At 36.3% G+C, this 15091-nt stretch overlaps 2 protein-coding genes across 3 annotated transcripts in view; one reads left to right on the top strand and one right to left on the bottom strand.

Moving 5' to 3' along the window:
• LOC105162223 (putative pectin methylesterase CGR3) overlaps window positions 1-9742 on the bottom strand; it is a 40231-nt gene extending 30489 nt beyond the window's left edge. The window contains exons 1-4 of one of the 2 annotated variants that reach the window (XM_088882817.1): window positions 9429-9742; window positions 8963-9002; window positions 3464-3496; window positions 1130-1507 (exon numbers count right to left, since the gene is read on the bottom strand). In XM_088882817.1, coding sequence (XP_088738943.1) covers window positions 1130-1507; window positions 3464-3496; window positions 8963-9002; window positions 9429-9560 — 583 coding nt within the window. In that variant the 5' untranslated portion in view covers window positions 9561-9742. Of the gene's footprint in view, window positions 1-1129; window positions 1508-2710; window positions 2750-3463; window positions 3497-8962; window positions 9003-9428 lie in introns of both variants that reach the window. The other variant, XM_011080217.3, reaches the window with a different exon arrangement.
• A 2740-nt stretch (window positions 9743-12482) lies between these two features.
• On the top strand, window positions 12483-14771 carry LOC105162224 (uncharacterized). Its single transcript, XM_011080218.2, has 4 exons — window positions 12483-12650; window positions 12739-14057; window positions 14203-14269; window positions 14610-14771. Exons 1-4 carry the CDS (start codon window positions 12483-12485, stop codon window positions 14769-14771), a joined length of 1716 nt encoding a protein of 571 aa, XP_011078520.2.
• Window positions 14772-15091: the final 320 nt, after the last annotated feature.

Genomic DNA, 15091 nt, shown 5'->3' with positions numbered 1-15091 from the left:
CCTCCTTATACAGGGAGGTAAATTGCTTCATTTTAAAAATCATAGGGGGATAAATTGTTGTATTCTAAAAAATACAGGGAGATAAATCGCTATTTGTTTTTTTATGAGAGGGTAATTTGCTCATTTGCGATATCACAAGAAGGTTGCTTGCATTTTTTCCATTTTGATGGTGATAATGTTGTGAAGTGCTATTACAATGAGGAAGGCAGATAAAGAAATTAAATTTCCTCTAGCAAATACCAAGAATAGAACACATAAAAGTAGCAAATCATACAACAAGCCTTTAGAACATACAAGAACTTGCAAACTAAAACTAGGGATAATTGCAAATTAACCTCCTTTAAAATTGTGAAATTAACTTTCTTCTAAAAAAAATTTTAAAATTACACTTACACTTTCTCCAAAAAAAAATTTATTTAGACATGGTCGCTTTTCGTTAGAGTTCGATGAAAAATTTTGATGTTAGCAAAAGAACTTACGTAAATTTTCAATTTTGTCCGTTCATTTTAACATTTTTCATGTATATTTTGTATTTATAAAGGAATAAACATAATATCTATATATGGAGTGATGTTAACGTCATTATATTTTTCCCTTTGTAAGTATAAAATTATTACATGAGAAACTTAAATAAGGGGTAAAATTAAAATTTATGTGATTACTTTGCTAACGTCAACAATATTCGTCAAAACTCTAATGGAAAAAGGTCAGGTGTAAACACTTAACCTTAGGAGGGGGTGTAAATGTAATTTTATAACTTTTTGGGGGAAAGTGTACTTTCGCTTTTTGGAGGGGATCTAAGTGTAATTAACCCTTAAAAACAGAGTTTAATGCAATTTACCTCCCTGTAATATTGCAAATAAGAAAATTCCCCTCTATGAAAAAATAATAGCAATTTACCCCCTATATCTTTTAAAATGAAGCGGTTTACCGCCCTGTCTAAGGAGGTAAATTGTTTCATTTTGAAAAACACAGGGGTAGATTGTTGTATTTTTAAAAACACAGGGACTTAAATTACTTTTCTTTTCATATGGGGTAATTTGCTCATTTTAATATCATCAGGAGTTGTTCCCATTTTTCTCCTTAAAGATATCATGATAAAATAAAAAGGCGGAATAAATTCTCATACCAGTGAAAATGACAAGGCCATCAGATGATATCCTGGCTAATTCAGGAACGGTTCTGTTGAGATACTTTGGAGACAAGTAATCCAACGCATCTGAGACAATCACTAGCGGAAAAGACTTTGCTCTATAGGGAAGAGGAAACTTAATATCAGCAACACGAACAATGCCTCTATGCACCAAACGCTTGCACGTATGATCGACGTCCTCTATATCATACGGTTCCAAACCCCAAGCCTCCGTCTCCTTCTCTTTTAACAAACTGGAAATGACAGAACAAGTGTCCGGACCAACATGCAACACCCTATGCATGCTGTCGCCATATGCTTGTTTTAGAATTGGGATGGCGCGTTGAACTTCTCTATTACATGAAAAGTCGCCTGCTCAGATAGTCAAAGAATCTTTGGTTGGATGAAGAAATCATGTGTACATCTTTATTCTCTATTCGGGCACATTAATTTAGAAGTTAACAAAAGATTGGGAAAATGCAAGCAACCCCCTTGTGATATTGCAAATGAGCAAATTACCTCCTTATGAAAAAATAAATAGCGGTTTAACTCCCTATATTTTTTATAATACAACAATGTACCCCCCTATGATTTTTAAAATGAAGCAATCTACCTCCTTGTATAAGGAGATAAATTGCTTCATTTTAAAAAGTACAAGCGGGTAAATTGCTATACTTTTTCATAGGGGAGTAATGTGCTCATTTTCAATATCACAAGTGAATAAATTGTTACTCACTCAAAAAAGATCACCTAATAGCAATAGTCACGGATAATCTTTTAATGACAAACTCATAACTACTTGTCATATGTATCTTAGAAGATAATGTCAGTTTGTGATAGACATCATAAGTTTTATTACAATGTGTGTTTTGAAAAAAATTAGGGACATGAAGGAGTTGTGTAGTATGAAGTCGAGGAAAGATTTATCTCTCAAGATACTATGACTGACAATCTAAAAGTAGCATGACTACAAATTTTGAGATTCGGCGAACCAAACAATATTTTGGAACTCTTTTAATAAAAAATAAAATGCTTTTACTATTAACTCTTTCAAACGCTCCGGCATGCTTTCAAATTGATCGAATGAAATGAAATGGGAAGACTGATTTATAGAAGTTGAAAATGTATCATTGAATGGACATGCCTAATCAGAAAAAGATGGATTTGAAAAGTTATAACTTTTCATCCGAACGAATGCAAGGCTTGGAACTTTAGCTAGTATTGTCTTGGAAGGGAAAAAGTGTATATTTTGGAGACCTTGAAGAATTGCCATGAATATAGTAATGTGTTTCAAACAGTAGCAGGTTTCTATATATAATGATGGAAATCCTGTCATTAGTACAGTTCAAGAAAAGTGACAAATCACATGACAATTATAATACATTTATTTTGTGATTGATTTAGTTCGACCAAACCTGATTTGTACAAAAAAATTTCCTACATAATGAACACCACACCACAAATAGCAATTACGACAGGGGGACTAAAGGACATGCACTCTTGGCTCCTTTCAAAAGAGAACCAAAAAAAAAAAAGAAAATTACAAATTATATGTAAAAGCAAGGGAATGTAAATTACCTTCCACCCTGCCCAGAGCTATCCTATTTTCAAGAGTACCTTTTAGAAAAGCATTGCTCATTAGTCTAAACACATGCATTAAGTATAAAGCATATTGCTTAAGAACATAAAATCTTATTCTAATCAATCAATAGGGAACGGAAAAATGCTAGATATTCATTGTATGATAATAAAGAGCACTACAAACTTGTTTACTTCAGAACGAAAAGATGTGAAGAGACGGTGTCCAATTTGTTCAGATTTCAGACAAGCAAGAAGCTGTCCGAGCTTGCCTCAGCTCACTCTATTTACTTCTACTACTTCTATTTAAATGGGTTGTTTCTGTTTTACGTTTTTTGTATAGCTCAGTGTTTTTATTGGTTCGGGTCAACTGCTGAATCGTGTGCACGCTTTGTGTACAGTTACGTTAACAACTTATCGTTAGTGCTAGCTGGATTCAATCCTCAATTAGTTTGATCAGTTAATGGAGGTTATCTTGTTAGTGGCAGTTCGAACACAGAGCAGTTAGGCGCTTAGCTCCATAAATGGATCCATCGCAGTGTGTATCAAATTCCAGGAGTAATCAAATTTCTTCTTGAATCAAATTAGCAAAGTTTAAACACATAGAACCGCAACGCAATTCTTTTCTTGTATCTCTAGTTTCTTTGCATGGTATTAAATCCATGTTTGATGGTCTCTGATTTCTTATTTTCTTGATTTTCTTTCCCTTATAAACTACAAAAATCTCCATAATGGTGTCGGACTTTTTCATACAAGAAGATGGTTCAAGATCCAGAGATCTTGAAGCTGCATCCCAGTGATAATCCACGCTTAAGCCTGTTATCTACCCTTGTGAATGGTTCCAATGATCTGGCTTGGAGCCGCTCAGTCAAGTTAGCATTGGAAGCCAAGATGAAGCTAAGCTTCATCAATAGAAAAAGTACAAATCCTGCAAAAGGGGACAAAGATCTTGAACAAGGGATACGGACTATATAGTGACTTCTTGGATATTGAACTCTATTTCGAAGGAGATTGTGGAAGGCTTTTTGTATACTAGCACTACTAGAGAATTTTGGATTGAATTGGAAACTCGTTTTACACAAAGCAATAGACCAATGGTCGACCAACTTAAAAGAAAAATGACCACTCTATCCCAAGGGTCTCTATTAGTATCAGTCTATTTCTCAAGACTTAAGAGACTCTGGGATCAATTGGCTTGTATCACAGCAGAACCCACAATGTACTTGTGGAACCACCAAAGAGTTGGCTGAACTCAATTTGTCAGATCAATTGATACAATTTCTAATGGGTCTTAATGAGAACTACGACCATGTCAGGAATCAATGATCCTGAGAATTGGAAAACAAAAAGAAGTGAACTCAGGCAATTCAACCACCGCTCAGAAAATGGCAATGCAAGCCATTCAAGAAATTTGGAGCCCTATAAAATTTAGAAAAGAAAGAATCCAGCTAATAGAAGAACATAACTCTGTGAGGAATGTGGGAAAACTAGGCATCTCAAGGAAGTATGTTTGGAAATATATGTGTACCCTAATTGGTACAAAACCTTGGTAGAGCAAGGAGGAAAAATGGATCCAGTAGCAGTAGAGCCTTTCTTGTTGCTAAATCTAAGGTTTAGTATATAATGCCATTGATGAGCAAGCAGTTCATAAATTATCAAGGCAGAATTGCAGATATATTTCAAAGAAATAGAACCTGAAACACTTGTTAAAAACCATTGAGGACTAGGATGAATCCTCAGGAAAAATCTCTTGGCAATTCAATCTTGGATAATTAGTCTTTTACAACCTGGATTATAGATAGTGGAGCCACTACATACATGTAATAATACTTCCTTATTTCATTCCTTCAAAACTAATACTGCTGACACATTTGTACATCTTGCAGATGGTACTATGCATCCTGTTGAAAACATAGGAGATATATTGCTCTCTAACCAAGTTGTTCTTAAGGACATTTTACTTGTGCCTAATTTAGAATTTTAATTTACTTTCTGTGAGTAAGTTGTGTACCACTTTCTCTATCATATTTAAGTTTTTGCCCTCCTATTGTGTCTTGTAGGACCACAAGACTAACACACTGGTTGTAGTAGGATGCTTGCTAAGAAAGCTTTACATTCAGAATGATAAATCCTTTAAGAAGAAACAAATTGATAAAGTAACGAACTTATCCAAAGAGTTAGGCCTTAGTGTATCCTCTGTTTCCTTCGAGGTTTGGCATGGGAGACTAGGCCACGCCTCCAACAATGTAATAAATCACATAGGTTTGTTCAAAGAAAATAAAGATGAACCCCCCCTTGTGAAATATGTCCACAAGCTAAATAACATGGATTCTTACTCCCAAAATGTATTTGACATGTTTCTATTTTCAGATGCACATACATATTAACAATAGTGGATGATTATAGTAGATACACTTGGACTTATTTAATGCAGTAGAAATAAAAAAACTACAACCCTCCTTATTAATTTTCACAAAATGATATTGACACAGTTCAATAAAAGTATCAAATTTTCAAGACTGACAATGGTACTGAGTTCTTAGGGGAATAATGCCAAAAAAAATTTAAATAAGAGGGAATCATACATCAGAAAACCTGTGTGTATACTCCACAGCAGAATGGCATTGTGGAAATAAAACATAAACATATTCTACAAGTAGCAAGATCACTAATGTTTCAGTCCAATCTTCCTAAAATGTACTATACAAATGCTATCTTAGTAGCCACTTATATTATAAACAGGTTACCTAAACCAGTTTCAGATGGAAACACCTTATGAGATTTTGTTTGACAAACCTATGGATTATAGCCACTTTAGAGTTATTGGCTATTTGTGTATTGCTACAAACACACTTTCAAGTAAATTCAAATTTTATCCAAGGGCCTTAAATGTGTTTTCTTATTTTATGGACATAACCAAAAGGGCTAGAAGTTGTTTGATTTAACTAAACAAGTAGTCATAGTCTAAATACATGTGGTCTTTTATGAGAACTCCTTTCCTTATTTAGGTAGCAAACAGATCCCATCACCTGTTTTATCTCTATAGTGGCTTCTAAAACTGTCTATGATCCTTTGGAAAATGTTTAGTATCATTCAGAAACACAATAGGTTAGTGATCCTGCTATAGGTTTGGAGACTGTACCTCAAGAAGAGCCTTTAAATACACAACAGGATAATACTGAGGCGTTATCGTTATAGAACTGTATGTAAAGCTATTAATTTCAGGATTTGGTGTGTTCTGCACTTCTACAGGTACAGATATCCCTGTCGCTGCCTCTGTAGCTTCTGTGCATTCTTGTTTCCTTACTGTACTTTCCCATTTGCAGGAACCAAGAACATATGACCAAGCTAACCAACATGAAGTACGGAGAAATGCAATGTCAGCTGATTGAAGCTTTAGAAAGGAAACACACTTGGAAAGTTACACCACTACCCAAACACAAGAACGCAATAGGGTGTAGATGGGTATTCAAAGTAAAACTAAAGGCATGGTCCTATAGAGAGATATAAAGCACGACTGGTGGCAAAAAGTTACAACTAGGTGGCAAGCATAGATTATGTGGATAGTTTTTTCACCTGTGGGAAAGGCTGTGACAGTCAAAGTGTTTCTAGCTATAGTTGCTTCTTTACAGTGGCATATACATCAATTAGACATTAACAATACTTTTATACATGCTTTTCTGGATGAAGAAGTTTGTATGCAGGCACCTGAAGACTATCTAGTTCCTAAAGGGCATGTATGCAAACTCAAAAAGTCCTTTTATGGCCTTAAGCAAGCTTCAAGTGGAATCAAGAGTTCACGACAAAGCTAGAGGCTTTAGGCTTGACTCAATTTAAACATGATCGTTGTCTCTTTCTAAGGTTACATCCCTTGGTTTTTTGTTCTGCTCGTATACGTAGATGATGTGTTACTTGCAAGGCCTTCTGAAGAGTTGAATACAAAAATTAAACAATATTTGGATAATTTTTTCACCATTAAAAACCTTAGGACAACTAAAACTTTTTTGGGGCCTAGAAATTGCCAGGTCTAAGGAGGTACTTGCTGTCACTCAAACTAAATACATCTGAGATATTGTAGCAGATGTAGGTCTCAGCCATGCCAAGGCAACCAGTATTCATATTACGTTCTGGCCTTAAATTCGCAGCAGATGCAGGAGAGCAAATAGCCAATCTTGAAGCTTACAGGAGGTTGCTTGGAAGGCTATTTGACTTAGGATTCAACAGGCTTGATATGTGTCATGCCACTCAGCAGTTAAGTCAGTATATTCAGCATCCTTGTAGGCAACATTAGATGCAACCATTCATCTTGTCAGATATTTAAAGAGAACAACCTGTAGAGGACTATTTTTCCTACATGTGGTGATCTACACTTGACCTCATACTATGATGCAGACTGGGCTACTTGTGTGATACCAAAAAGTCTCTAACTAGATAGTGCATCTTCCTTGTAGCCTCCTTGATCTCTTGAAATAGTAAAAAGCAAACAAAGATATGTCGATCCACTATAGAAGTAGAGTACAGAAGTATGGGAACTACAGCATATCAACTAACTTGGGGTCTACAACTTGCTTAAGGATTTCCAAGTTCAAGTTCCCACACCTATTCCTTTTCTTTGCGACAACCACGTTGAACTCCATATTATTGCGAACCCTGTGTTTCACTAAAGGACTAAACACTTTGAATTGATTGTAATTTGGTCATAGATATGTACAATCGTGGCTTCCTTGCGCCCTCACATGTCTCCTCTAAGTTTCAGTTGGCAGATGTCTTTACTAAGCCACTTCCAGGTCCAGTTTTTATGTCAATTATTTCCAAGTTGGGATTGATAAACATTTTATCAAGTCCCACTTTGAGGAGGGGATGAAAAGATGTGAAGAGATGATGTCCAATTTTTTCAGATTTCAGACAAGCAAGAAGCTACCTCAGCTCACTCTGTTTATTAGTTTTGGTCAGCTGCTAAGTCATGCCCACGTTTTGTACAATTACGTTAACAACTTACAATTAGTGCTAGCTGGATTACATCCTCAATTAGTTTAGTTTAGAACACAGAGCAGTTAGGCACTCAGCTCTATAAAAGGAGCCATTGCTGTGAATTGCAGTGTGTATCAAATTCTTGGAGTAATCAAATCTCTTCTTGAATCAAATTAGCAGACTCTAAACACGGAGCAGTGGCAGTGCAATTCTTTTCTTGTACGATGATTGCCTTTTATTTATGTAAATGCTTCTTCCTTGATATTTATTTATCTTAGTTTCGATACATTTAATATCCCCAAATAAATAATAAAATTATGAGCATTACCAAATCTTTCTATCATATTAAAGATATAAAATGACGAGAATATGCAAACTATTTAAATGCGGCCAATTTAAGACAATTCCAATCTGGTGAAACATGACTAATAATAGTACTATACTACAGAATTGACTTAGTTTATTTGAAGTTTGTCTATGCTCCAACTTGTCATCAAATAACAATAAATTCAGGGTGAATAGCAATTTATCCCCTGTAATATTGAAAATGAGCACATTATCCCCTTATGAAAAAAATATAAAAATTTATCCCGTATACTTTTTAAAATGAAGCAATTTACCTCCTTATATAGGGCGGTAAATTGCTGCATTTTAAAAAATATAGGGAGGTAAATCACTATTTATTTTTTCATAAAGGGGTAATTGGCTCGTTTGTCATATCACAAGGGGGTTGCTTGTATTTATAGGGCCACGTTTACTTCAATTTGTTTTTTAGGGCACCGTTTACTTCGCCTATTAAATGAGTGATAGGATTATTTTTAGTTAAATGAATGATAAGAAAAGCTCTGAATTAATTATAAGCTGTTTATTTAGACATATTATTGCATCAGGATAAAGTTTAGTTATATGTTCATTTTGATTGATACACATGGATTGAGTGGAAAAATTACTATTGAACCCTTTGAAATCTATTAAAGACAAAAGTATTGTGTGTAAAATTGAGAAATTACATGCTAATTACCAGGTTGGTTGTGGTCATTAGGCCGAATGGATTATGTAGGTGGAACACTGATTAGTACATGACTCATGGACTAGTATCAGGTCCCTCGTACCTCGAAATTAATACTATATTAAACTATATTATCGTTTTTATTCATCATATTAATACATAAAAAGTAAACGGGACCTAAATTCATAATTCCACTGAACTTATAAATCATGAACAAATAACCAAACATTGATTATCCAAGTATGAGAAGACAAAAAAGTCAAAATTCAAACCTCGACCACGGTACAGATAACCAATGAGGAGAAATGCTCCCTGAAAAGTTGCAAATAAAATCCAAAATTAAAATTTAGGAAAATATAAAAGTAACCTCCTGTAACAGTGTAACTAAACAAATTACTTCCCTATGAAAAAAAAAAACCAGCAATTTTATTTCCCTATATTTTTTAAAATATTGCAATTTATCAGAGGGTTAAATTACTTATTTTTTTTCATAAAGAAATAATTTACTCATTTACAATATTATAAGGGCGCAAATTGCATTAACCCCTCAGAATTTATGCATGAATAAGATTAAGCTCCATCAATATTCACCTCAGACAATCAAATTTTCTTTGTGATTAGGGCATTACATCACAAATCCCTCAACCCTAAATTAGAAGTGCATATTCAAATATATATATATATATATATATATATATATAAACAAAACAAAGAGTAGAGAACAACAAGATACTATACCAGAATGATGACTCCAACAAATAAGTAAGGGGGAGAGCGGGATCTTGGATGAAAGGTGGATGAGAATGGAGCTGACAACCCGCTTTCCGACATGCGTCGAGAAAGATTTATGGGCCTTCTTGACATCTTCATTGCCCTCAAAATTCTAATGATTCACAGCTCAATGTTTCTTCACGTGTTCTGTAGACCAAGAACAACACTCAAGAATGGCATGAATGAGAAAATGAAAGGAGACCCCTATTGATTTCTTGATGATGGCTAACAGGAGAAAGGAGTCGTGATATGTAAATCTAAATCTTGGAAAATCATATGGATTTGGGATAGAAAATGGCTAAGCTGTCTGAGATCCAACTGTCCGTTTAATATGAGTGTACGTAGTTTCCCTTTCATGTGTTGGGAGAATTGCATTCATCCCCTTTACTCTTAGCCTTAGTTTACATACTATTATGGGATAAAATGGTGATGGACAAAAGTGGGATTACAATAGAGACTTGTAAGAAAAGGATAATTTATCATTATTTTTTAGGAAAAAATGCAATTTATCCTATGTAAACTCTTTATGAAAAATAAAATAGTAAATTATCATCTATAATTTGAAAAATGAATCAAATTACCCCTATCGATAGTAGTTTGCTTCATTCTTTGAAATATAGGGGAATAATTTGCTAATTCTTTTTTTATAGGGGGTATTTATTCATTTCACATATTACAGGAGATAAATTGCATTTAATCCATTTTTTATGCAAGATGATAAAACTTGTTATTCTAATAATTCTATGTTTATGAGATTTGGACAAAAATTGTGTTTTTTGCCACGTTTTATCAAATTGCCCTTGAAATAAGGGCACAAATGCATGCGTATCGAAATCTAAAAACATTCCTTTCTTCGACAACGTAAACCGTTAGATTCAATTGTATTCAAGAATCAATCCATTTTTGTAGGAATCCAACATGGGAGGGAGATTGTGTTGGCTGGAGAAATTCTCATGATTGGTTTTCATGAATTTCTTGAGGTTCCTTAATGATTTTATTAATTTCCTCGCCATTGTTTGGGGATTTAAATTTTAATATCATCTTTCTTATTATTATTTATTATTTAGGCCGTCTTCTCAAGTACTATATCATGTATGTCATCAATTTGGTGCATGGATTGTATTAATTTCTTGGAATTTTAAAACCAATTAAGATTAACTGAGTTAATTGAAGTTTTTGCTTATGAGTGTTGATGTCGCTCGAAATATACGATCTCGAGTGGTGTTCTTGATCCTGGCCACATACTCTACCAAGATCTAGTGAAAGGGTCCTGAGGATAAAACACGAACGTGAGGCTCGTCAAGCTCGTCCCCGACAACGACCCTCCGACGCTCAAGTTAGTTTAATCGAGGTAAAAATATGCGATCTGATTAGCATAGGTCGAAAATACTAAATGTCAATTACCTCTAATTTAGTGCGTCGGGGTATTTATAAAGCCAATGTGGTTACTGTTTTTTCAGCCACGTGTCGACATCGGAAATGCGGGCGCTCTCAATCAGACGGTCCTCTGCATGTCGGGGTCTTCAGTCAATAAACAGATCCGAATGATGGGTTACCCGACCCATTTTCCTCAGCGCGCAGATCTACTCCTGTGATGACGAAAATACCCTTCATTAAGGGTATTTTTGGTATTTTATGTTAAAATTTGGGTTCTCCCCATCAAGTGTTGATTTTCTTCTTTAATTGAGAATGTATTCTTTTAGTTGTATTAGTAAAAAATATTCAATTTTTTATTCATTAGCTCCGTCTCTTTTTTTAGTAGCATATGAATTGTGTGGATATGTTTATAGATTCATATCTCTATAATATTTGGAGTTGCGCTAAACTAAAAAATTAGTATTTTTAAGAATCAAGATTAAAAAAAAAAAACAAAATGCCCAACTTCATTAAATTAAAACTCTTTTATACTTAAAGGATAAGAAATTGCTAAATTATATACATGGTTGCAATAAAATTTACATTTCCCTACTTAAAAAAGTAATTATATAGATATATAAAAATATTCTTTTGCCAAACAATTATAAGACAAATAGAATAGAATTTCGCATAATATTTTAAATAAGATAAAAAAAATATTAGTTGTATGTTGTAAAATACAAATAGACTCTTTAAAGATCACAATAGTTGAAGAAAATTAAAATATTTTAAATTAGACATGTGAAATGCTTCCTAAAAACAGAAACTTCAACAAATTGAAATTCTAATGAAATAGCAATTAGAACTAACACGATATGAATCTTAGCAATATAACTTATAATTATAAGTAACTTATGATTATTAAGTTTCGTTTTGCAAGGTTTTCACATACTGGAATGTTGTTAATATGTATAACGATTGATATTTTGGATATATAGATGGTAAATTCTAACTAATATTTCTACCAAGCATGGTAAAATTATTATTTTATTATTGTTCAAGTTATGTAAAAAGAGTTCTGATGAAGGAGTTTATTAAATTACCTAAATACCCCTACCAATTTGAGTCATTTAAATCCCATAGTTGACTATTTTGACCATTTTGACAAATTTTGATCAGGGAATAAATAAAGGCCTTAGGATCATGATGACGTGGCAGCATCTCAGGCGAGACATGTGGCTGTCTTCTAGACGGTACCGTACGGCTATAAATAGCCCCATTTATGGTTATTCAAGATATGTTCAATTTATCATTTTATCGCGATTTTCGTGATCTTATCCGATCTCATTTTTATCTTTCGACCCCACTTTTCTAACTTAAGCATCGGAGGGCCATCGCCGAGGGCTACTCGGCTAGTCTCACGTTTGCTTTGTTCTCCGAATCCACTAACAGGTAGTACAAAGAAGGATTTAGCGACCCTGATCAGCGATCCGAGCACGCGACCCGATCCCGATTTCGCGCGACTTACATCATTTGGCGCTGTTTGTGGAAAACTGAGAACGAACTAGAAATGGAAGGGTCATCTCGACGAGATCAACAGATGGAAGAAACCCTAGGGAGAGAGGACGAGCGGATGATACAGATGACGAACGAAAATTGCAACGAATGATCGAAGAGGTGAGCAGAAAGGCCATTGTGGAATATGAGCGTAGAACGGTAACCCCAGCTAGAGAAGGGGTAAGGAGGCAGTTATTCAAGGAAATAGAGGCAGAGCAGAGGAGAGAGGTCTCGAGGGTGCCTGAAAAAGGCCCTGAGAGAACCTTGTCAAATGAAGTGACCAGCAAAAGGACGATGACTAGCAAAAGAGACCACCAGACAACCTGACATATCACGAGCGGACGTGGACAGCGTTAGCAAACAGATTGAGAAGTTGGGAAAGCAAATAGAAGAGTTGAAGAAAAGGGGAGAGATCGTGTCGCAAAATAGGAGCTCACCTTTTACTAATCGGATTCTGCTGGAGGTGGTGGACAGTAGCTTTCGGTTCCCGGATCTTCCCAAGTACGATGGGAGCAAGGATCCTAGGGAACATGTGGCTGCATTCGATCTGGTCATGAACCTATACGGCCAAACTGATCCTATCAAAGCGAAGCTGTTTGTAACTACTCTGAAGGGCAAGACTCAGGAATGGATCACGAGCTTAGGTAGTGGAACAATTGATTCTTATGAGCAATTAATTCACAAATTCTCTTTTCATTTTTCCAGTAAGAGAAAGGCGAAGAGGTCAACCACTCACCTCTTCACGATCAGACAAAGGGAGGACGAGACGCTAAAGGCTTTTATGGGGAGATTTAACAATGAAGTGTTGGAAGTTCAGGATCTGCAAATCGACATGATGGTGAGCATTTTGATACATGGATTGAAGAAAGGCCCGTTCGCGTCGGCGCTGGCTCGGGATCCACCTGCAGGTACAGAACAGTTGATGGAGATGGCACAAAAATACATAGACGAGGAAGAGATGAATGCCATGAAAGATAGTAAGTGGACAAGGGATCCGGGGCGATCGAAGTACGAGCGATCGAGAGATGGTAAGCAGCGATCTAAAAAAGATGAAGAACGAAAAGGATCATACCAGCCTCGATACCACAGATACACTCCCTTAACTACGACCAGGGAAAGAGTGATGACGATGGTGGAGAAGGAGGGCCTCCTGCAATGGCCAGGTAAGATGCGTGACACACCTGCCAAGAAAAATTCTCACAAGTATTGCAGGTTCCATAAACATAAAGGCTATAATATGGAGGATTGTTACCAGTTGAGGGACGAGATTGAAAGATTGATCAGGCAAGGATATTTCAAACATTTGATTGATAGGAGAGCCGAAGCGGGCAAACGTAGCAGGTCGAGGAGTCGTGAGCGATACCAAAAAGATCTCTGGCGGACCGACGAATGGAGATTCAATGAGAGCAAGGAAAAAGTATGCCAGGGAGAGCAGGTTCAAGTACGGGGAACAGGTGATGCAGGTAGAAAAACAGGAAAGTATCGTCTTTGGAGACGAGGCCTGAGCTCGAGCATCAGTGATCAGAATGACCCTATAGTTATTAAAATGGACATCGCCAACTATCAGGTACATAAAGTGTTGATAGATGATGGCAGTTCAGTTGACATTATTTTCAGTGATGTACTCAGGAAAATGGAATATAAAGTTGAAGTCAGTTCGAACACCGTTGGTTGGGTTTGGAGGTGGTGAGGTCGTGCCAGAGGGGGTGATTGAGCTACCAGTTTCATTGGGTGAAGAACCCCGAAGAAAGACATGCATGATTCAATTTTTGGTGGTCGACAACCCATTTGCATATAACGTTGTATTGGGGAGACCATGATTGAACAGGTTTAAGGCAGTGCTATCTACGTACCATTTGAAGATGAAGTTCCCAACAACACAAGGAATAGGGGAGGTAAGATGCGATCAGCAAACGGCCAGACATTGCTATAACCTGGCCATTAAACAGGGAGAAACAGCAAAAAAGGAGAAGAGAAAAGAGGAGATGAGCCAGAGTGAAGAAGTAAAAAAGGGAAAAATGGAAAGGATTGAACCCTCCGAGGAGTGTAAGGAAGTGGGTTAAGATCTGGGGATTTTCAAAAGACGACCCGCATTGGGTCGTAGATGACGGCGGAGATGGAAACGTTGATGATCGACTTCTTGAAGATCAACAACGACCTATTTGCATGGAGCCCTTCTAATTTTCAAGGTATAGACCCTGAGGTAATTGTACATAGACTAAATTTGATCCACAGGTCAAACCAGTGAAACAAAAGAAGAGGATGTTTGGGGTCGAGAGGAACAAGATCATCGAAGGGGAAGTGAACAAGTTGTTGCAAGCTGGGTTCGTGAGGGAGATCCAATACACGACCTGGCTCTTGAACGTGGTAATTGTACCAAAGGCTGCTGGAAAATAGAGGATGTGCACAGACTTTACCAATCTTAACAAAGCGTGACCGAAGGACCCGTACCCGCTACCAAGGATCGATCTGCTGGTGGACTCAACGGCGGGGTGTGCGTTGTTTAGTATGATGGATGCGTACCAAGGTTATCACAAAATTTTTATGGCGAAGGAAGATGCAGAAAAAACTGCGTTCGTGACTGAGAAAGGAGTCTACCGTTACAATGCGATGCCCTTCGGATTGAAGAACGTGGGTTCGGCCTATCAAAGACTGGTGAATCGAATGTCTAAAGACCACATTGGGAGCACGATGGAGGTGTATGTAGATGACATGTT

This window comes from Sesamum indicum, linkage group LG7 (genome assembly GCF_026168435.1).
Source record: "Sesamum indicum cultivar Baizhima isolate 11 linkage group LG7, ASM2616843v1, whole genome shotgun sequence".
Taxonomy (NCBI): domain Eukaryota; kingdom Viridiplantae; phylum Streptophyta; class Magnoliopsida; order Lamiales; family Pedaliaceae; genus Sesamum; species Sesamum indicum.
Note: the sequence above shows the minus strand (reverse complement) of the source record. Positions and strands in the feature narration are given on the sequence as shown.

Coding starts and splice junctions, on each gene's coding strand:
- LOC105162224 (XM_011080218.2), top strand. CDS start 12,483: ATGATCGAAGAGGTGAGCAGAAAGGCCATTGTGGAATATGAGCGTAGA. Junction 12,651..12,738: donor AGAGAACCTTGTCAAATGAA/GTGACCAGCAAA, acceptor GTTAGCAAACAG/ATTGAGAAGTTGGGAAAGCA. Junction 14,058..14,202: donor ACCGTTGGTTGGGTTTGGAG/GTGGTGAGGTCG, acceptor ATGATTGAACAG/GTTTAAGGCAGTGCTATCTA.